The sequence below is a fragment of the Acanthopagrus latus genome, chromosome 22 (assembly GCF_904848185.1).
Source record: "Acanthopagrus latus isolate v.2019 chromosome 22, fAcaLat1.1, whole genome shotgun sequence".
Lineage (NCBI taxonomy): Eukaryota > Metazoa > Chordata > Actinopteri > Spariformes > Sparidae > Acanthopagrus > Acanthopagrus latus.
Window position 1 is genome coordinate 15,853,232 of NC_051060.1, and position 21,556 is coordinate 15,874,787.

At 41.6% G+C, this 21,556-nt stretch overlaps 3 protein-coding genes across 8 annotated transcripts in view; 2 read left to right on the plus strand and 1 right to left on the minus strand.

Annotated features, from left to right (window-relative positions):
- Window positions 1-1,939, plus strand: part of wasf1 (WASP family member 1) — a 62,002-nt gene extending 60,063 nt beyond the window's left edge. For all 5 annotated transcript variants that reach the window (XM_037085673.1, XM_037085671.1, XM_037085669.1 and 2 more), the window contains one exon: window positions 70-1,939. In XM_037085673.1, the coding sequence (XP_036941568.1) occupies window positions 70-227 (158 nt within the window). In that variant the 3' untranslated portion in view covers window positions 228-1,939. The remainder of the gene's footprint in view (window positions 1-69) is intronic.
- Window positions 1,940-4,098: 2,159 nt separating this feature from the next.
- Window positions 4,099-13,870, minus strand: kif25 (kinesin family member 25). 2 transcript variants are annotated; one of them, XM_037087078.1, is made up of 17 exons: window positions 13,867-13,870; window positions 13,706-13,712; window positions 13,482-13,530; window positions 13,295-13,360; window positions 12,298-12,420; window positions 12,014-12,155; window positions 10,010-10,113; window positions 9,820-9,905; window positions 9,667-9,706; window positions 9,506-9,573; window positions 9,332-9,406; window positions 8,959-9,105; window positions 8,385-8,561; window positions 6,982-7,136; window positions 6,626-6,871; window positions 5,851-6,006; window positions 4,099-5,702 (listed from the first exon to the last, which is right to left on the minus strand). In XM_037087078.1, the coding sequence occupies exons 10-17, from the start codon at window positions 9,562-9,564 to the stop codon at window positions 5,551-5,553; spliced, it is 1,167 nt and encodes a 388-aa protein (XP_036942973.1). In that variant the 5' UTR covers window positions 9,565-9,573; window positions 9,667-9,706; window positions 9,820-9,905; window positions 10,010-10,113; window positions 12,014-12,155; window positions 12,298-12,420; window positions 13,295-13,360; window positions 13,482-13,530; window positions 13,706-13,712; window positions 13,867-13,870; the 3' UTR covers window positions 4,099-5,550. The 2 variants fall into 2 exon arrangements, with proteins under 2 accessions (XP_036942973.1, XP_036942972.1); XM_037087077.1 differs by lacking the exons at window positions 13,706-13,712; window positions 13,867-13,870 and having other exon boundaries at window positions 13,482-13,623.
- Window positions 13,638-16,528, plus strand: ccdc167 (coiled-coil domain containing 167). The gene is made up of 5 exons (XM_037087079.1): window positions 13,638-13,779; window positions 14,151-14,385; window positions 14,565-14,659; window positions 14,801-14,853; window positions 15,443-16,528. The coding sequence occupies exons 2-5, from the start codon at window positions 14,335-14,337 to the stop codon at window positions 15,559-15,561; spliced, it is 318 nt and encodes a 105-aa protein (XP_036942974.1). The 5' UTR covers window positions 13,638-13,779; window positions 14,151-14,334; the 3' UTR covers window positions 15,562-16,528.
- Window positions 16,529-21,556: the final 5,028 nt, after the last annotated feature.

A 21,556-nucleotide genomic window follows, 5' to 3' on the forward strand; every position in this document is an offset into this window, starting at 1 on the left:
GGACTGCTGATCAGACATCGTCATAAATTGTTGCCTTGATTGTGTCTTCTTCCTCTCTTCTCTCACCAGGCATCCAGCTGCGGAAAGTGGAGGAGCAGCGAGAGCAGGAGGCTAAACATGAGCGCGTCGGCAATGACGTGGCCACGATCCTCTCGCGCCGCATCGCGGTGGAGTATTCCGACTCCGAGGACGAGTCAGAGTTCGACGAAGGAGACTGGATGGAGTGACGACGATCACAAAGCAGCGTCGGCAGCAGAGGGAATTAAAAAAAAAAAGTGTTCAGGTGCACCCCCCCCCTCCTCCTCCCCTCCTCCCCAAACCAGCCCTGCACTCCACACCTCGCCATCAGAAGAGTCCTTTGTACTCTGGAGGGAAGCCAAACATCGCTGCTGCCCACTTCTCCTCTGTCCAGCTTTTTGTTTTTTTATCTCGTCATATCTCTGTCTCGTTGTGGTTCGTGTTCTGAGGGGAATCTCCACGTCGTCCTCGTCTGGTCTCTCCAGCGTCTCCGAGAGAATTTTTTTTTTTTTTGCATTCATTCTTTTCTGCACTACCACACGACCTTTGTTTCTGCTGGATTTCTCGTGACGAAATCCCCTCTTGTTTACTCTTGTGATACATGAAGATAACTTTTTTTGAGGAAACCACTTGTTTTCGTTTCATATCTGTGCGTCGATGTGTTAAAAAAAACCCAAAACAAAACAAAAAAAAAAGGAAAAAATGAAGGCATGTTGCATTTATCCTTAGTTTCTCCAGCACCATTTTGCTACCTGGTGGCTGAACACGGCATTGAACGAATGCTGTTTTTATTTTATCGTCTTTTTATTTACCTTTTATCCGACGGAACGTTTGCAGTTTGATCCGGGCCAGTAGCTGCTGATACTGACCACTACATGAACAGTCACTCAGTGCTGAACACCGGCTGGGTTGTCTTTTTGTTTTTCCTCTCTTGCTACCAGGACTGACTTCACCACTTAGCACAAGCAGAAGATTGTGTCAGTATGTCATGGGATGATTGCTGTACGGTTGAAAATGAATAAGGGGGGTGGGGGAGCGTTAAGGCGTGTGCATATCCATCCACTTACATCTAACTTTTTAGCCCAGGGAAATGTATGCCAAGAGATTGAGATTTCTTTTTTTTTCCTTTTCTTGTCTGTCAAGGCTCTGCAGAGCCACGTACGCTCACATGTAGACATCAGGCAATGTCAGAGAGAAACACTGAGCCATTGGTTTTTAGTCATATCGGGCTCCCATCCTGTTCTCAAGCTCTTCGCCACAGAAACGGACACTGGAAGCGATTAGATGCTGTAGACACACATCAGATTTTCCTGCCTCTCTTAATTATCCCTGATGAATCGTCAGCGTGCCAGGGGAATACTTTTGATTTTCGAGCAAGGTACCTACGATAATGAGAGTCCGACCACCACCAGGTACAGACCCACTCGCCACCACCGAAGGCAGCTCTTCCCTCAGATCCCCCTTTTACTGTGTACCTGCCCACTAACGAGAAGCCTTACCTCGTTTGGTTCTGCAGCAGCAACTGTTGATCAAAAGAATACACTCCGTTTGATACTGCCTTTTCAGGCGTGAAAGAGAAGGATACATTCTGCCTTGTTTTGGCTCATTTCAAAGAAAATGTCTGCCATCCTTTTCCGTTTGTTCGTTTGTTCTTTCTTCTACTTGCCTTATTGTTCGTACAAAACGTATCGTTGAGTTGATGAATGTATCGTGCTGTTACTACTTACTTGCCTGCGCTTGTATGGATTTGCTGTTTCTGTGTTCGGGGGGTAAAAAGGGACGGAGGGGACAGAAACCCTGGTTTAAAAAAAAAAAAAGAAAAAGATTAGATCAATACTGTATACCATGTAACTTATGTAACTGTTGACTGTAACAGTTTGCTTGAATTAATAAAAATCTAATGTTATGTTTCAGCCCTAAAGGGGAGTTCGTCTCATGTGGTTAGCTCAGCCCTGTTCTTCGTATGCAGCCGAGACACCTAATCAGTTCATTGATTTGTTTTTACCATGAAATTATTCACCAAGCATTTGATAATCAATTTCAGGTTAAGCAATTCTGTTAGTGAAAAGTCAAAATTCCATGATTCCAGCTTCTTAAGATTTTTTTTTTTTCTTGTCTCTTAACTCACTTGTGACAGTAAACTGAATATTTTTGGGTTGTAGTCAAATAGTCCAATTTTCTGGTATTTATAGCCCAACGACTAATCAGTTAATCAAGAAAATAAACAGATTAAGTGACTGAGTGACATATCTTAAGTTGCAGCCCTAAAGTGAGTAAAAAGTTTTTAAAGGGAACATTTTTTTTTTTAGAAAACGCAGTCCTAATTTTTTTTAACCTTTGCCCACAAAACATTTCAGGAGCTTTGCAGCAAAACAGCAGTGCAGCATTCTCCTAAACAATCTGAAGGAGAGGTTTGAAAAAGCAAAACTCAAAATGATTCCACACAGCTCATCTGGTGTAATCAAAGTCTCCAGAAGCCCAGAGATCCCAAATTGTTTTGGAAAGACATTATTTATATCCTGTCTGGGCTGAAGGACCTCAGTGTCTCCTGTATAAATAAAGTCTTTAAAAATCAATCTCAGGCAAGTCCCCATCACCTTCAGTTGTTTAGGATGCTGCTGCAATACTGTTTCAATGTGAAGTTCCAGAAACTTCACCTGATCAATCTTCATAGGGTGGTAGACGCTGAATGAATTGTAATTTTTGGATGAACATATCTTTTGAGCTCACGCCTGTTTCCTTGTGCGCTATGATCCGGCTAGCGAGAGTAATTTTGTAGAAAGACAATAGTTCCCACATGAAACTGCTCACAGCGAGGTCTGAAGCGGAGTGCCATCTAGTTCGAGTGGATCCAAGAGAAGGCCGACATGTCTACAGCAGCTCACACCGAAACAATCTAGATAACTTGGTTTATCTGAAGGCTTTTCTTCCAAGTAATCCACGTCTGGACCCGAGGAAGAAAATAAACCATCCTGACAGACTCTGTCTCAGATGCTGGTTGTTTGCTGTAGATAAAAACAAAGTTAATTTAAATTCGGTTTCACAAGCTGTCACACTTTCGCTCACACCTCCTTCAATTCCTATTCCTCTCCTCTCACCTACTCATCCTTCTTGAGTTTCTTTCCTCTTCTCAGCCTCTCCGTCTTCTCCTCTCACCTTTCCTCCCCGCCGTCTCTCCAAAAACAGAAGGATGCTCCCGGAGTTTTCATGTTTATTATCTTGTCACTCTCGCTCTAATCTTATTTTTTGCCCTGTCACTCTTTATCCCCCTTAGCCTGCAAGTTTTCAAAAGACGCTTTGGGCATTTCAGCTTCCGTGTCGGGGAGGCACATGACATCTGCATCTCAAAAGCATGTCAGCTCTGGGACTGCACTGGGTTATATAACTTCAGTACATCGCGCAGAGCTCTCATCGCAGTTCCCAAGCACTGGTAGGAAGAAGCTTATTAAAAGTGTGTGTGTGTGTGTGTGTGTGTGTGTGTGAGAGAGAGAGAGAAAGAGGACCTGATGAAAAAGAGATTTAATTACCAGATACAGTGTGTTATTCTGTTCATGCTTGGAAGGTGTCCAGCTGACTTTACCTTGGAGAAAATTGCCTGATTTGTTTTTCCTCCAACATTAAAACTGTAGTCAACACACCTGAAATAGCTTTTCAAATAATCATCAGCCGGTGTACTTTGGTTTCACGCTGATGAGTTTTGCCCCACTGGACAATCAGTTTTAAAGCTCCCCAACTTCAAATTATATCCCATGCAGTATATCCCGCCTGCCTGCCGCTCCAAAATAATTCACTGTAAAACAAAAGCTAAAAATAATAGCCTAATGTTTAAAGTGTTTGTACGTGTTCCTCTTTCCTGCAATCTACACAGCAGCAGACGGCTAACTGGAACAATTCCCCTGTACTGTTGCAGAAGTTTGTATGAAAAAGCCTTTTGTGCTAAATAAACTGTATATGAATCGTTTTGTTTTTTTTAGAATGAGACAGAGGCAACTGCACAATGTATTCAAACACATTTTAATTACCTGATGACAAGTTTCCAGCACAGTTTGTCCTGGAAAAGACTGATAACACAAAGACATCTGCTTATCATCTGTTTATTTTTAAGTAATACTGAAGTAATTATCTAATGGGATTATTCTATCAAGGCGTTTCAAAGGTGAATATTGCAGATACGGAATACATCATCATGTGTATAAATACTGTTTAAAACACAGCCATACCAAAAGCACTAAGAAAAAAAAAAAGAAAGAAAGGGAAAGCGAGCAACAAGTACTGAAATGTATTTACAGCAGAAGTCAGACTCAGACTGTTGACTGTTGGCTTCATCTACAGCTAAATATGTGATAAAGTGGAGCCTTCAAGTCATTTCACCACCATTCATACCTACTTGGTCATTGTCAGGGTTATTAACGCACTGATAAAGTGTTTCATGGTACATTCAAGCATTACACAGGGATATGCAGCTTCAGTCAGCTCTGTGAGATGTAGAATGGTACCATGGTCTGTCCTAGTTAAATTAAGTACAACTTAGAGCGAGACATAAGATATAACACTATTCCTGTTATTCTTGTAGAGTGTAGGAGTTTAAAAAAAACACGATTATCCATGCTTATACAGATGAACATGCAGCACCTGTTGATCACATAAGATGACTAATAGCTGCAGTAAGATGTTGTCATACCGTTTAAGGCTGTGAATATTGAATTGTCATTGTTTTTAAAAAGGGCCCACATATCTATCCTATCAGATAATCAATAACACGTTTGCAGGAGCGCATCACGCACTATCTGATCATGCAATTTTGGTAATTAATGTTGTTCCAGGGCCTTCGGTGAAACTGACCAGTCACATTTCTGTGATGTCATAGTTGAGCTTCTCAGAGGCAAAGACTGGAAAAATACACCCATAAGAGAAAATGTCTTTTAAATCATGTGTATGAAAGTGCATATTTTAAACCAAACCATGTTTTCTTAAACCAGACAGAACAAGTATTTTAGTTCCCTGAACATTAGAAAATAAAGTTCCCTAAACCTAGTCAAGTATTTAGTTCACTGATCCTAACCATTTTTTTCAGTTCCCTACACCTAACCAAGAATTTAAGTTCCCAAAACCTCATTGTGTATTTTTGTTCCATAAACCTCACAAAGTATTTCCCTAAACTTCAACAAATTTTAGTTCCATAAATCTAACCAAACAGCAACATAAAACTGAAAAGAAATGGAAAACAATAAGTGAACTAAGTGTGAAAAATAGGTGAACAGCATCTGATCTAAATGTGATACAAACCCTCGTCTCTGGAGTTACAACTCTATATTTAGCCCACTCAGCCACAACAGCTTGCTCGAAAATGTGATTTACTTCGTTCATTTGTAACTTAAACTGATGGTCCTGGAGCAACATTGATTATGATGTTCTGGGAACAACACCAACGCACACACCTGATACGCCTATGTGGCAGATGTCTCCTCAAATCTGATAAGGATCTCTGTCACCACAGCACCTGCAGAGGATCACATCTCTCCCTCTGTGTCGTCACTTAACTTTGAGGGTGTTACTCTTCCTTCGCGGCAGCTCCTTCTGGACCTGACGGGCCCTCGTGCCCAAGCCCAGAGACTGCAGAGACTCTGTAATGAAGCGCTGTGTGGGGGAGACACACAGCATCAGCAGCAGCTTGGCGTCGCCACCTGGTGGAGAAGATAGAGAAGAGACACAATGATTTGTTTTAATTACATGCATTGCTCTGTTATTTCATTTGAATTTTTGGGGTAATGACAAATGTATTTTCCTGTGTGTGTGTGTGTGTGTGTGTGTGTGTGTGTGTGTGTATGTTACCTATGGCATCCTGCAGCAGATGAGTGAGTTTGCTGTTCCTGTAGGGGACGTGTGGTCTCTGCTCTGCCAGAGCTCCCAGGACGTCGGACAGCGCTGAGAGACTGCGGTTTATGCAGGACACCTCCCACAGAGCTGAACCCGAAACTCCAGACATACCTGGTACACACACAAAAACATACACGTGTGTGTGTGCCTCGAAGCTAATTGATCTGCTCAGTGAATAGGCTTTAGTCATCCTGGGTTTAGTGCACTCTTTCTTGTAAATAAAAGGATCAACAGTAGGTCATTACACACACCTGCATCCTCAGCTTTGTTTGTACTGTGAAGCTTTAAGTGCAGATTAATTAAATACTTCATGGTTCAAGACACAAGCGATATTTAAGCAGCACGTAGCAGCATATCGGGCTCACCGTAAAAACAAGGTTGTAACAGAAACCCTCACAAAGCATTTCATCCCTTTCTCATTTGCCAATGCAGCCCATTAGATGCTTTATATGAAAATATGCAGAAGGACTGAAAAAGGAGATTTTTTTTTTGAGGCAAGCTTCCTTTCAATGAAGTGCTCACCGCTGTCTTATCAGAGCCAGGACGTGTACCCACTTGACACCTAAATTTTATTTTAACAGCATTTCAGTATCTCAATTAGGCCAATGCCTGAAGCTCCATTTTGCATTTTAGCTTGTCAAGATGTTAAAATATTGCCTTGAGCATCTTCAAATATTCCCATGACATTTACGAATTCAAAGCACATCCTTGAGCATTGCGCCCTTCCTACCGACACACTCGCTCCCTGCCAGGTCCACCAGCTGCAGCTTGGTCTTGAACAGAGCCTGTGAGATGCTGGGCCTGGGGGAGGGGCATGGGGAGTGAGAAGGGGAGGGGCATGGGGAGGAGGCAGTGCTTGCAAAGAGCTCGTCGGATGAATTGCGGACGACGGGGTTGGCACGCCGACAGCGTGGACTCCACCACTCCTTGTGGGTGGAGCGCTGCATGTCCTTCTTGGCACTCTGTAGCCTGCGGGCTGAATAAAGAGGTACCAATGTCAACAGGTCATTTATGCTGACGTGTGTGGTTCTGTGAGAGCGCGCGCGTGTGTGTGTGTGTGTGTGTGTGTGTGTGTGCGCATCTCACCCAGGGCGAGAGCGTTGGGGCTCTTGGAGGAAATGGTGAGGGTGACAATGAGGTGCGAGCGTGAGGAGTCGGTGTGGACGAGGGTGGGGCAGTGAGCCCTGAGCTTCAAAACGCTGCTGATGATCTGCATCACCTCAGAGGCGTTACACACAGGCCTGTGAGACATATTTCATGCATTTCATTCCTTAAAGCTGCTATAATCAGTAGTTTACTTAGACAATGGATCAAATAACATGTTTATGAAAGGTGTTACTCAAAGATCTGAACCCACTTGCGACATATAATTCAAATTTGCAGTTCCTCTCTGTTCTATAGAGACTTACTGTTTTGGTTTTACTGTCCACAACTTTACTGTTTGGTTCACTCACACCTCTCTCACAGGTTCATTTTCAGCCACTGAAGGCAGATGTTTTCAGTGAATAATCTTGAAAGACCCACCGTGATCTACCAGCTAACAACTACAGATAGACAGTTACTATCAGGCGAACATAGTGGAGCATTAAAAAGATCCCCTCCACTCATGTAATAAAGCATATGTGCTGTGAAAGAGTATAATTACCACATTAAAATGGCGCTCATTTCTTCTAAATATTGACCTACTACAAATCATACTTGTAGGCCTGCTTCTCAAAATCAGATTTGCAATGAACACAGAAGCGATTTAAAACCTTCAGCGGTGAATGTGAAAACAGTCCTCCTCGTGGTCAGGAAGGAGACGAAAAAACACGTTTTCCAAGAATGGGGGACTTTAAGCAGCTAAAGAGGCAGACACATCCTCTAATTAGGTGACCTCAAAACAAGCCTCAAAATGAATGTTAATGTTGTTCCACGCAGGATGAGAAGAGGCAACTGTTTGCTAACAAGTGAGCTATAAATAATTGATGAGAGTTGATAATAAAATTGTGTGTTTACAGCTTGTCCTCTGTGCTCCAAGCGGCCAAAAAAAATCTGTTAAAATTCAGGATGAAATAATCATCATCTACTTGGGGACAAAGAAACTCTCAACAAGCTGAACAATTAATTGTTTCACGATATGAAGTTGCGAAGACAAAAAACAGTTTATCATTTACATATCTAGTAGCTTTGGTATATCATTAGCCATCAGTTGAGCGTTTCTGGCCTGTTTTGTCTAAATTGATTGGCAGTCTGGTGCTGAGCAGGTAGCATGATGTAGATTCATCAGAGAATTTTTGCTCTGCATCCTGAGGCTGCAAGGGGGGAACTCGTTGGCTATAAAACCAAAAAACACAAACTGAAAGGGCTGTAAAAGGGGCATAAGTTGGGTGATAATTCTCTGTAGGTTCATCACTAAAAGTGACACCTTTCCCATTAAACACAATCCAAAAAACTGTGTCATACAGACTAGTTAGTGCACCAGTCGCCTCAGCTCGGGCTGTACTCACTCGTATGTGAGGGAGGTGACCTGGCTGGTACCAGAGGAGGTGGTGATGACGTCCCGGCGCTGACCGCTGGCGTTGCCCCGCTCATCTTTTGCCAGGAGGTCAAACACCTCGTTGTTGTATACCTCCATCACTGACACCTCCACCGTGTGGCTCTCTGAGGGTTTCTCTGAGATCAGCCTGGGTCACACACATACACGCACACACACACACACACACACACACACACACAGGGGAACAGACAGGTCAGAGTTCAAAACCAATTATGCTCTAACTCAACTCTCACTGCACATCATCGATTAACTGACTGAATTTACTGTATTTTTAATGGACTGAAGGGCTGAATTAGAATACAGTTAATTAGAGCAGATTTTTCGTGGTCTTCAGTAGAGATCTGAAAATTATAATAATTAGACTTATTATGTATGGTTCTTTATAGATAGTTGAAGGCTAAAGTGAAGAGATAAGTCTTCAGTGAACTGGCCTCCTTGATATTATAAAAACACCTTTCTTGTGGAGTTTATTTACATACCGTAAATATCACAATCACTTATCGATAAATGCATCGCCGTCTCACCGAAAGAGCTCAGCAGCAGCTTTGGGGATGATACCCTGCTGTGTCTCACGCTGCGTCCCTGAGTGCTCCTCCAGCAGCCGTGATCCCATCATGGTGTGAGTCTTCCCGCTGCCTGTCTGCCCGTACGCCATGATACACACATTATAGCTGGATGGCAGAGACAAGGATGACATTCAACTCATGCTGTGCAGCCATACTTTGTTCGCGATCCATCTCATTGAGGTTGATTTAACTGGGTTAGTATTTACAGGATAAGTTCACCCAAAGATGAAAATTATTCAAGGGTCAACCGTTTCTTTAACGAGAAGAAGTATGAATTAATATATCTGATTTACATGTGATACAGCCCTACATTCTATCGCTTCACACTCACCCGTCCAGCAGAGATGTCACAAGCGGCTTGACTTCCTCGAACACAGCATCCTGGGAATCTTCAGGTCCATGCACTCTGTAAAAAAAAAAGTCACAAAGGCGAGTAACCATTAATAAACTGGACATTAAATAACATAAATGTGAATTGGATCATGCTTTTTGTTTTTGCTTTTACCTCTCAAACTCAAACATCTTGCTGTGCACTGGCATCCCTGTTTTTATGCAATTCACCATCACTGTGTCCTTCAATCAAACCAAGAATAACTTTTAAATAAATGAAGCAGCTGGCAACAACAATAAAAAATCTAATAAATTCAATTTTTTTGTGAAACTCACATCACTGATTGCGGAGATCACTTCTTCTGATGATGCATGCCTGACAGATAAAAGCTCAAATTATTTTTTGCTTTGGTTCATGGTCATTTCAATTATCCCCTATTGTTTCATGTTGTTGTTGTTGTTGTTGTTGTTGTTGTTGTGTTGACTCACCCTGATCCAGCGGAAGAGGACTGGACGTGGTCAAAGGGTAGAACCGGTCGCACCCTGCAGTGAACCCTGATGTTTCCTCTCAACTCCTGCAGCAGAACAAAGAATGACAATGGAGTTCAAAACCTGATCCAATCAGATTTGAACCCACTGTATCACCCATGATCTGATGACACTGAACATCTGTCCTCACCACCACTGTGTTATGGAGTTCTTTCCTCCTCTGCCTCTCTGCCCTGCACCTCTCCCTCTCCTCCTCCAGAGAGCATTCCAGAGCAGCAACATGAGCTTGTAAGTCTGTGCAGAGAGAGCAGACAAATGGTCAAGGGAAGATAATCAGATCAAAATAGCATATGATTAATTTTCCATCAAGGACTGAGGTTTAAACTTTAACCATTGATGTGTTCCAAGATCAACACTGAGAATCCTCCCCTGGCTGCGTCTACGCTGCATTAGACGCTGTGTGTCACAGGGTCAGATCTGGTGGGGAATCTGGTGCAGTTATGGGTGAAAAAAAAATCTGCTGCTCAGTCCATCTTAAAGTAGACAACAGTGGAGGGAAAGGGAGTGAATGAATAGCTGTCTGTGTAACAATAGACTCTGAAGCCAGAGGCATCTGTTCTCTGGTGGATATCTTTGAATCCAGGCCAAGTCTTTAATCCTGGAGCACACATGCACACACACACACCAATCACCTCCATTCACACAGGACAGGCTGACACGTTCAAGAATAGGCTGGACTGAACACAAATAGAACAGAACTCTGCACGATGACCAGGACTTTTTCGAAACGTGAACAATTAATTGTAGCTTTGTGCAAACTGTAATATGGCCAAGTGCAAAAATATAGATTGGAGGGGGTGACAATGTTAAATGTTAAACAACATACCTTTATAAATGAAGCAGCATGTTGCTACAGAGACGCCCCAGTCTACCAATCATCTTGCCAAGATGTTTGGTACAGACCAAAGCTAAACTCAGTGTTATTTTTATATTTTGTTCAGTGAAAAAGGAAATGCAAAACTAACATTCTCACTAAAATTGTGACTCATATCTGTCAAAATACTCACACTATGTTTTTTTTTGGTATTCCTTTCAGCCATTTTTGAAAATACTCTTTTAAATTCTCTGTCTAGAGCTCTTATAGTACAAAATGTCAGTCAGTTAAAGCACATAGAACATTAACAGACTGTGTGGACCTGTAATTTAGTCATTCATGATCTTGTGAACCTTTGTTTGGTAAAATAGAGAAGAAAGAGAAGAGCTTGTATTCAGTGCAGGTGTGCAGACACATTCTTACTACTAACATCGACTATAAAACGGTCAAGGAAAGCCATTGTGTTTGGAGCAGCTTGCAGCATTATGCTCCGGCTTATGTGAGCCAATGTATTTGACAAGATCAGTTTTCACCAATCATCAATGAGCAGCTGACTTGCGGGACTGTATAGAACAGGACGGTCAACCTTGGATGGCCTCGGAGGGCGGGGTGAGGGAGAAGAGGGGAGGGACCGTGTGAGAGGATTACCAGTAAACATACCATAATCAAGAGAGAGCCAGCATGTCACCTATAAACCACTTGCGGAGGAAAGAGACACTGAGACGGTGAATGAGTGAGCAGAAATGAGAAGTTAATAGTAGTGAGAGGAAGGAAATGTGAGATGAGAAGATCTCATTTAACAACATCTCCAGGGACCATTCAAATAACGTGAAAATAAATAATATCTAGACTGTTTGGTTGACAACATGCTGCATCACCTGAGTAGACTGAGAAGAGTATAAAAGCAAGAGTTTAAAAGCAATGTGCCAATTTGGAGCTTGTAAATAGACAGTGATAATATCGGCTCATTATTTGAATTGTTTGACCGAAATCCTCTCAGGAAGACTCTGCTGTGCAGTCAAGTCCAGTGAACCCTCAGCAGTCAAGTCATGTCAAAAGCAAACACCCAAAGTGTCCTGTGATCCAGTGTTTGGCTCCTTTAAATTGCAATCTACCACAGGTCAACAATCAGTCCAGAGTGTAAGTGCCTCAAGATGATACTCTTCTAATAGCTTCCTGCTCAGTGTCGCTCACTGCACCCAGGCTCCACAATGATGCTCCAAACTCCAAACAGTCAGCCTAAATATTTCCTCCAGAAGCCTGATCTAAGGATGACGTCAAAGATGCTTCATCTACGGTGCCACACACTCAGATACTCACTCTGGACCTCGTCTGCACGGTGACCGTTTAGAGAACAGCTGGCTTGCTCCACTTTCTTCAGCAGCTGCTTGCTCTGCTCCTCCAGCTCAGTGGCGAAACTCAAATACACAGCAAAAAATTCACTCAAGTCCTGCTTCACGGCCTGCCACCAACACACAGAGAGCACAAGTTAATTTTGTAGGGCTGCACTTAATTTTCCTTTCTTGACTTTGGATGCTATTCATTGAAACATCTCAGCAAAACAGACGTAAAGACAATTCACAACCTTCTGTGTGCACACGTACCTGGACCTCCTGAAGGAGTTTGGTGAGGGCTGACCGGGTGATCCTCTGTGCATTCCTCTGGTGCTGATGGTGGTTCAGGTCCTTGGGCTCCTCTTCCGGGTCTCGGCGGAGTTTCCCCAGACACTGGAAAGGAAAGAACATAATCATACTTATCCTGCACCGCTCGGCCACTTCATTCATACTTTTTTATGCCAAGCTGAAATATAATTAATCTCCCACTTGTATTATGTGATGCTTAAGTGTGAAACTGAATTTTAAAACAATACATGGTTGTTTGTGAGGCTGTTCTTTCTTGGCCACTCTTTCTTTTCATTCTGGCCCTTTGACCATTTTGTTAGTAGACAAGATGGACCACTTACTAATTATGGCTGTTGCTAAGCATTAAAATACTCATATTACAAAAAGTCACCAGACATACAACCTACTTCTAAGTTTTAAAAGGGTGCAATGTTTTTGCAATGTTTCCTGTACTTCTATATGTAATGTTTCTTTTTGCAATTGTGAAAAACTATAAATCAAGGCAAATTCTGAGCCTTACAGGTCCAACATAGGGTATATCAGTTTGTCCCATTTGAATATAAAAACAGACATATTATATATACAATATAAATAGGAGCTGACCTTAAAAGAACAAATCAATTTTAATGTGGTGGACCCTGCCACCTTTCTAGCTTCAAACTGTGTTCTGAGCAGACTGTTTAATTGGTTATGGTGAAAATAAAATTGAGTTTGTATTATTACCTCATTACTATTGTAAATATTAGTATTTTAATTGTGTCTCTTAAACTACACAGTGCCCCTTTAACACAAGCGTCTACAACTCACAAAAACACACAGGGCAAAAACACACACAGTCATTCAGATAAAAACTGCCTTTCACAAAAAAGACAACTCAGTATACTCAATATAAAAGACTTAAGCTCATCCAGAATAGATATTTATCAGGGAGGACTACAGGTTTAAGCTTGTCAGTAATGAATAACAGACATCTTCTTACCTCTGCAAGCCTTAAATGTAGAATAGCATTCTCAGTCTCCAGTTCCAGTATTCGCTCCTCTTTGCTCTGAAAACACAGTGAATATATATAATATACAAATGACATCTAAAAAAAAAAAGAGTGTCTAGAGTTATTTGGAGTCGTTGGACAACTTCTATTAAACTAATTCAACACTTCACTGACTCACCCTCAGCTTGTGCTCCAGCAGGTGGACCTGATGTGCGAATATCTGATCCCTGTTTATAAAAAGAGGCATTTTTTTGTTCTTCTCTCAAATAAAAGACGCTGTCAGAGACGAGAATGGACAGCCTCGTCCCTTTTCCCTTCTCAGCGGATCACGTCCTGTCCCTCTTAGGTCACATAATCCGATTATAACAGCGGTCAACAACAGCTCTCTGGACTCTGGCTCACCTGTCTGCTGCAGAGAGGAGGATGACAACTTCAGTCCTGGAGACACAACAGCCGAGCTAATAGCAATATTTCATGTAAGCTAACGTTAGCGTGTATGAAAACGACGTGATAATGTAGGGAAAAAAATGTTGGACTCTTAAAGAAACAGGCTGAATTTTTACCAAATTTGTGGGATGAAGGATTTTATATCTGTAATACAAATGAAATAAATAGCCTATTTAAAAACAAAACAAAAAAAGCAGGCATTTTAAACTGTATTTTAAAATTAGGCTAACACAGGTGCTAATTAGTGACTCCAGGTGCAGCTAGCTAGCTTAAGTGCTAGTAAAAATAAGTAAGAAAGTAGGCTACACAGCGTATGTTACGTGCCAAAAGAAACAGGGTTAAGAGAGGTAAACAATTCTATTAATTTAATTTTTAAAAAATGTTTTTGTTGGTTTTTTAGCCATTCACTCTCCTGCCAGTCTACTGCGCCACACTCCAGCCCCGTAGGTGGCCGTACTGCGCCTGTAAGCTTGTTTGCCGCAACAGACGTTAAAGCCCAACCAAGAATATCACGAAGAAGAAAATCACTTCCGCATAGTCACAGTTTATCCTGCTCATCCAGGCATTCATCAGCAGGTCACAACATGGCAAAATTAAAGGATAAAAGACGGGAGAAAGTCAGTGTCGCCACTGAGGTGAGGCTTTTTAGACCGTTGTCTTGTGCTGTCTACCTAACGTCAGCTAGAAGGTTAGCTTTAGCTTGCGCTTGCTAATGCTACACGAGTTTCATTCATTCATGTCTGGTAACTGTCTCTGTTAATGTTGTGCTATCCCAGCTAAACTTCCTGTTGCATCCTGTTTATAAATGTTACAGATTGACCGTTTGGAGGAGCGGAAGGCGCTTTGTAAAGACAACCTGGAGAGAGCAGAGTTCAAAAGCAGAAAAGAGAAGCTCTCTGAAAAGGAAAGGTGAGGATGATGAAGATGGGAATGGTGATGGAGACTGTGACAGTTAAAAGCATCGCTTTATGTCAGCACCTCATTGGCTTGTTAAGATAAAAACCTAATGAATTACTTTCTCATTGATTAATGGTGCTGCTTGGTCCGCAGGCAGGAACTGGAAGATGAAATGTCAATCATGAACGAGAGGGTGCAAAAGTTGGGTAAGTCTGCACAGATCACGCATCGCTGTGGGTATGGTTCACTGTCCGCATGTCATTTAAATTTTATTGTTGTTATACAGGAAAAGATTAAAAGCAGCTCTTCCCATGTTAAAATGTGTGACATTTAAATTGGTATGACAGGCTCTTGACTGTTCTGCAGCACCAGAAAAGGCAGAATTGCATTACAAGACAAATTAAAAACAGAAACAAACTAAATAAACTAACTGATCTTAAATAACAACAACACTTTCATACTGTTTACTTTGTTTATATTAGTTTATAAAACTTATTGTTTTAGAGCAGCTTGTTTATTCAGTTATGGAAAAAATGAAGTGCCTCTTTAACATCAGGAAAGATTTTTAAGTCATAGGAGTGATTTTGAGTTACCTTGAAAAGTCACAGAAACTACATGAAAGTTTCTGTCAGAGCCATGATGGAAACCCTGTTACATGTTTTGATAGTCCTTTCCTGTTCATCCAATCAGTCCTTATAGGGCAATATGTCTCTAGTGGATCAGTTGCAGGTTGTGACCAGTTTAATGCTTTAACGTGCAGAGTGCCTTCATATCTGATTTGTTTTTCATTTCTAGATAAGGAGCTCGAGACACTAAGAGGAGAGAATCGGAAGAACATGCTGCTATCAGTCGCTCTGCTGGTTTTCAGTGCCCTCTTCTACTACATCTTTGTCTACAAGGAAGACGAGTCATGATACCACCCGGTATTTTTAAAGGACCCACTAAAAAAAAAAAAAAAAAAAAACACCTCAGGACAACGTTGTCATGAAACAAAACAAGAGGTCTGTGTACACAGGGATTAAATGCATGGGAAAATTTAAGATGTTTGTTGATGCAGTATCAGAGCTGTGCCTCTAGATGGCACCACTGTCATATTCTTAATTTCTGGTGGTCATACTGGGTTTATCCTGCAGAGAGAGGAAACCCACCATGGCTTCTCAGACTGAGAGGTTAGTCATTTAAGCATGATTGTACATTAATTATGCCTTTTCCTTATATTTCTCTATGCTCTGTCCCAGCTTTTTGGAAACTATGTACAGATGTAACGCGTGCGTATCATTATGTGAACAGACAAAGAGTAAGAAAGCTGCTATCTTGTCTTAACAGTGCTGGTTGTGGCAGGACTTAACCATCAAGTGACTGGGTTATATCAGTTCTTGTCACTTTCTTGTTGTTTATCTGATGATAATCCTAACCCACGCACCTGACATCTACACACTACTGCAGACGACACAGGAGGGTATCACAATAAGAGTCCCAGTAGATTTCGTAACACGTGAGACATCAAGGTGATGTTTTTATTTTGATTGCTGTATAAAGACTTTTCAACAAGAATGTATACAACAGTTTTTCACCTAACTAGACAATGACACATGAAGTTTGCCTTATGCCACAACCAAACAACCAAACCAGCGTGATATTTGCTGTATTATTGCAATATATCAAGGAGATGCTACATCTAATAGTGCCAATCATTCATGTGTAATTCATGTGATAGTACATAATATATATATAATGTAAGTAATTGGAAGAAACAATTTGATATGTTTAAGTGTGAGTTGTACAACAAATAGAGACTCTGAAGAATGTATTTTCTGTTTTGATACTCATGCTGGTCATGCACCCATCTGCTAATAAAAATCTGAAAAGATGCCAAATGTGTTTATAAATGTTCTTTTTTTTGTTTTGTCCTTACAACTGTACATATACTACATTAAACACTTTTGGAAACTTGTTGATTGTATTGTTTGTAATTCATAGGCTGATTATCTGCGGTGCCTTAGTATTGGAAATCTTTCATTTCGATAGTCATCACATGACTCACAGCTTCAGTAGAGGCACAAATCCAACATGATTGGATGTGTCTTTTCTGGATGAGATTTTCTGTTTGACCAGACTTCTCAGTGTATGAGAAGATTAGAGGAATGTACAGAGGAGATCATGGTGCAAGTAATGACACACTAGGGAACAGTTTGAGGACGAGACGGTGAGGTGTCGTAAGGTCTTTCTATAGAGAAGAAAGGGAAGACATTCCTGATGTCTCTATAATGGCTCTCTTAAAGACCTGAGGCTCATTTGAGCCCGTCTCCTCCTCATTAGCCATGTTCCCATTCAGCAGTGAAACACATCTATTCAGAGAAATAATGGTTTGCTTTCACAGAGATTTCCGCCCGGTTGAACCGTGTGTCGTGCAGCTGAAAAGTGTGTGAACTTGGTAAATCGATGACTTCTAGCTATTATATGTTATTATTCTAGCCTGGGAAAAACATTTTTCTTGTGTGTTTCAGCACCTTACCCTAAAGAAAAAAAAAGTAAAAAAGAATATACAAAAAGAATTATCCTTAATCTAAATAGCTTGGGATTCTTTGTTTTGGATGCACAGGTGGGGAATCTTTGTCTGCGCTGGCAAATCAGCTAAAGTAAGACAGGAGAGCCTGGCGAACAATTGTTTGTGTGCGCTCCCTCCTACACACTCTATTATCACCAACACAGTCTGCGGCACGCCTACACACCCCTCAATCTCTCATCCCCAGATAAAACAAATGTAAACAGGCCCCATTATGCAACAATCGCAGTGGGATTTAAAGGATAATTATGGCCCCTGAATGTAATCGAATACTCATTCTCACGTTGTTTGATATCATTGCCTCGTCTAAAAGCAGATGAAATGTGCCCCACAGAGGTGACTAGTAACAAAGGCACAAATTAGTCTGATTATTTGCGTATGTGAAACTGCTATTTGGTGCATTTTTCTCTCTGGACTTGACCTTTGACCTCTGTCAACTGCTACAAGTCCTCCCAAAACATTAAAACCAACAACCCTCATGTCCTCCTGCACAGTCAGACTCCTGACCTGACTTGACCTCGTGTTCACCTGTTTAAGCGGCCTCGAGTTAGGAAAGTACATGAGTTTGAAAATAGGTCCATCTGAGCACCAAAATGCCAGCTGTCACTTTGCATTCCTCTGGTTGGGAGGCAGGAGGATGTTTAGGCTCACCTGCTGCAGGTGGAGGTTCAGTGTCCGCGCTCAGGTCCGGTGTCTTTATGTAAGCTGTATACTTTCGTCTCTCCAGGGATTGAACCCTCCCTGCTGCCCTTCTTGGCCGGTACACTGGAGCCGTATTGCATCACAAAGGTTCCTGTGTCAGATGTTTCGTCATATTTCAGTCGGATTTCATTTTCGTGTCCTCTCTGCTGCGTGTCTCCTCACATACCTGTGTGGCTACGTGCGTGTACAGTGACAATGCGATATTGGACTGAAGTAGTTTGATTACTCATGCAGCAATTGAATGGAATGAACTCATATTTTCTTGTTAACATACATACAGAAGTATTCAAGTTATTTTAAAATTTCTGGTTATCATGTTCAGAGCATTTCAGAAAGAAATGCTATGCTGTGTTATTTTATTCAATGTTATATATTACGTTAATTATCACTGAGGTATAAATATGTTATCTGTACTCCATTTTGTCAATTAACAGTGGTAATACAGTTTTACATTTTCAGTTAACAGTTTCACCTTATAAATAGAACATGTGTATTTGTGAAAATAAGTTTGACAGTATGACTATTTTGCAAAAGTATTTCAAGTGGAAAAAAGTTTTTGTTTTGTAAAATAAACGTAATTGTAAGGTTTTCCACAGCTACAGTTTTCTTTACATTATTTTATTATAATGCATTAGACATGCAAATGTTAAAATACAAGAAAAGTCTGTGAAATAAACAGGAAAATGTTCCTATATTTACAGATTTAAAAACAAAATTATTACAGTTAAGAAATCTCACAATTACCCAAGTACCCAAGTGCAATATTTGAGTGACTGCACTTTATTTCACTAATGATGGACATCTGAGGTGTCTTTGCTACCTGTGGTCACAGACATGAACATTTATGAACATTGTTTTGTTGCGTGTACATTCTCTGATTAACAAGTTTTGTCATGTATAGTTCTGCAAAAAATCTAATTTGTCTCAGCCAATTCAGTGAATACACTTGATTGTAAAAGACACCTCTTTCACTGTTGACAACTCCTACACACACACACACACACACACACACACACACACACACAGCATCACAAAATGTTCTCCATAATCGTCGCACTCCTCATGATCTCTCTTTCATTTCTACTTAATACCATTACACATCATTTTTGGCTTGAAGCATCTTATTCAGGATTTAAGTCACTGCTGAAAGCCTTGTACTTCATCCATTAACCCGGCCGTCATCCTGAGTGGCGTGTAAAAGCATCTTAAGCTCATTTCTTTCAAAATGCCAGCATTAAAAGCAGCTGACAGTAAGGAGTTAGGGCGTCATGCCCAGAAAATGATTCAAGTAATTTTTCTTGAGTCCTGAGGCCGGTCATGACTGAATTCATCCCCTCTGCAGCTAATTTCTATATTAGTCATCATCCGCTGTAGTCGGAGCCGTGTTACATCTCGTCATAAGTACTTGGGAGTTTCTCTTGAATAGAAGATGAGAGTGGAGTCAAGTAGATGGGGGGCAGGAGGGTGATTGGAGGCATGGAGGAGAATTATTTTGTTACAGGGTGTGCGTCTTCAGAGGCGAGGGGTTACACTGCTGTCCAGACTGGTTACAGACAGGTGAGCCGATGGCAGGTGAAGGAAGGAGTAACGGGGGAGAAGATGGACAAATTTAGCAGTTTAATCTGCCTTTTTAACCAGGTCACACTGATCTGCTTCACTCGAGATGGTATTAAAGTCGCCTGCAGCCGGAATGAACTCGCAAAAAAAGGTTCTGTTTTAAGCACAACCGGGTGATTCCACATAATTAAATGACGCTTTTGTCAGTTTGACCTGGTTGTGGAAATTCGAGTTAAATGGGGCCCGGAAAGGGTCAAGTGATGCCAGAATGTGCTTAATATTTGATTGGCCACCCGCCACACGAGTGCAGGGCCTGAAAGGTGGAATCCCAAAGCCCTGCTCTCCTTCAGTTATGAAACGTGACAAATTAAGCGGGAAGGATTCCTGTACAGTATGACAGGAGACATTCATTCCCTCCATCTTTTAGTCTTTAAGTGTGACCTTTTGTCTTCAGGGACCATTCAGAGGGGACCGGGAGTTCACTTTCTAAACTTGTCTCCATGAACAGAGGTCGTGCTCCCCCGTTTATATGCGTAGTTTACCCTCTACAGTAAACATGATTAGTGTGAGCACAAAGTGAAAACCTTATAAACAGTGCTTTCCTGTCCACAACGCTTATTAAGCTCATTGTACCTTGAAAAACGTCCCTCCCACGTACTCGCCGCGGCCGCAGTGTTTTTCTGAGAAGCCGTGGGAAGAGGAATTAATGTGCCCTGCATCGGTTTAGGGCCGCTCTCTCTCCCTCTCTCTTGAACATACTCACACATTCAGCATTTCCACCTTAAGTGCACTTAGTCCCAGGAACATCTTTTGTGGGAACTTAAAGGTTACTTCTGCACGTTGCATTGGCGTCTGTCTTTCGAGCAATTAAGCAAAACAATCAGCTGATGTACGATAAAGCGACAGCCGATTTCCCAAGGTTGTGTTTTTGCACTGCTGTAAATGCTGCAAATACTCGAAGAGCCAAAAGTGTTCATCACTGCAAGCCCTAAACAGCACAGTCATCTAGATATGATGTGTACATACCACAGATACTTCCACAGTCGATTCGTTCCCAGTGTGGAATGTGACCAACAAAACCGGCTATTTTTCATTGGAAGTTTGTCCGTCTCCAGCCGTTTTTGTGGAGATCAAAATGAGTCATGTTTCGGGGGAGGCCTTCTTTGTGGCAACTAAATGAGGTATTTTAAGACAAACCATGATGTTTTCTTTATCATAACTAAGAGTTTTTTGTCCCAAAACCTAAGCACAGTGATATGAGAAGCTAAAATAAGAAATCTGAACCTAAATAAAGTCGCTACATAAAGAAACGTTAAGTATCTATCTATCTGTGGTTTTGCAGAAGGAAAACCTCCCATAAAATAATGTTCCCTGAACTTCATTTAGACTCTGATCCCTTTGTTGGAAGTGCATCGAGTACCTCTGAGGGTTCCGAGTTACCGGGTAAAGTTTCTACTCTTGGAATTGTGGCTAAACAGGCACCTTCACGCAGCATGCAGGCAGCGTATACAGCGCACAATAGAGACAGTACATGCACCAAACACCCACTGTCAGTCTGGCAAAATACCTCATGACGCATCCTGGAAGGTGCCAGGCTACTAACAAGCGCACTCATACAGTACAGTGCTGTGCCAACACGTGCACACACACACACACACACACACACACACACACACACTTGTTTGAACAGGCCACAGGCAGAGGGACAAAGGCAAATTACGATAACTTTTATGGCAAAGCAGATTTTATGTGGCCGATGTGTGCTTGTCTCTGCTTTTCCAAGAGATAAAGCGTGTGTGTGTGTGTGTGTGTGTGTGTGTGTGTGTGTGTGTGTGTGTGTGTGTGTGTGTGTTTGTGTGTGTGTTTGTGTGTGTGTGTCTGGACACCCCTGTACTCTCAATGGGGAGTCAAGATCAGAAAAGAATACCACCACTCACTCGGTCTTCTTCTACCTGCTGTACCTGAAGAGATTCCCCGCGACACCTTCACATGAATATGAAAATGAAAAGCCCAGGAAGTGAGCAAAAACCAGCAATTTGTGCAATTACATAATCGATAACTCCGATGCCCTTTCCATTGAGCTA

Bases quoted from the DNA above. Each gene is read 5' to 3' on its own strand.
- kif25 (XM_037087077.1), bottom strand. From the start codon at position 13,550: ATGCCTCTTTTTATAAACAGGGATCAGATATTCGCACATCAGGTCCAC. The intron at 12,421-13,294 runs GTAAGAAGATGT...TTTCCTTTCCAG, and splicing joins TACATTTAAGGCTTGCAGAG to TGTCTGGGGAAACTCCGCCG. The intron at 6,872-6,981 runs GTGAGATGCGCA...CTCTTTATTCAG, and splicing joins CCCCAACGCTCTCGCCCTGG to CCCGCAGGCTACAGAGTGCC.
- ccdc167 (XM_037087079.1), top strand. From the start codon at position 14,335: ATGGCAAAATTAAAGGATAAAAGACGGGAGAAAGTCAGTGTCGCCACT. The intron at 14,386-14,564 runs GTGAGGCTTTTT...TAAATGTTACAG, and splicing joins AAGTCAGTGTCGCCACTGAG to ATTGACCGTTTGGAGGAGCG. The intron at 14,854-15,442 runs GTAAGTCTGCAC...TTTCATTTCTAG, and splicing joins CGAGAGGGTGCAAAAGTTGG to ATAAGGAGCTCGAGACACTA.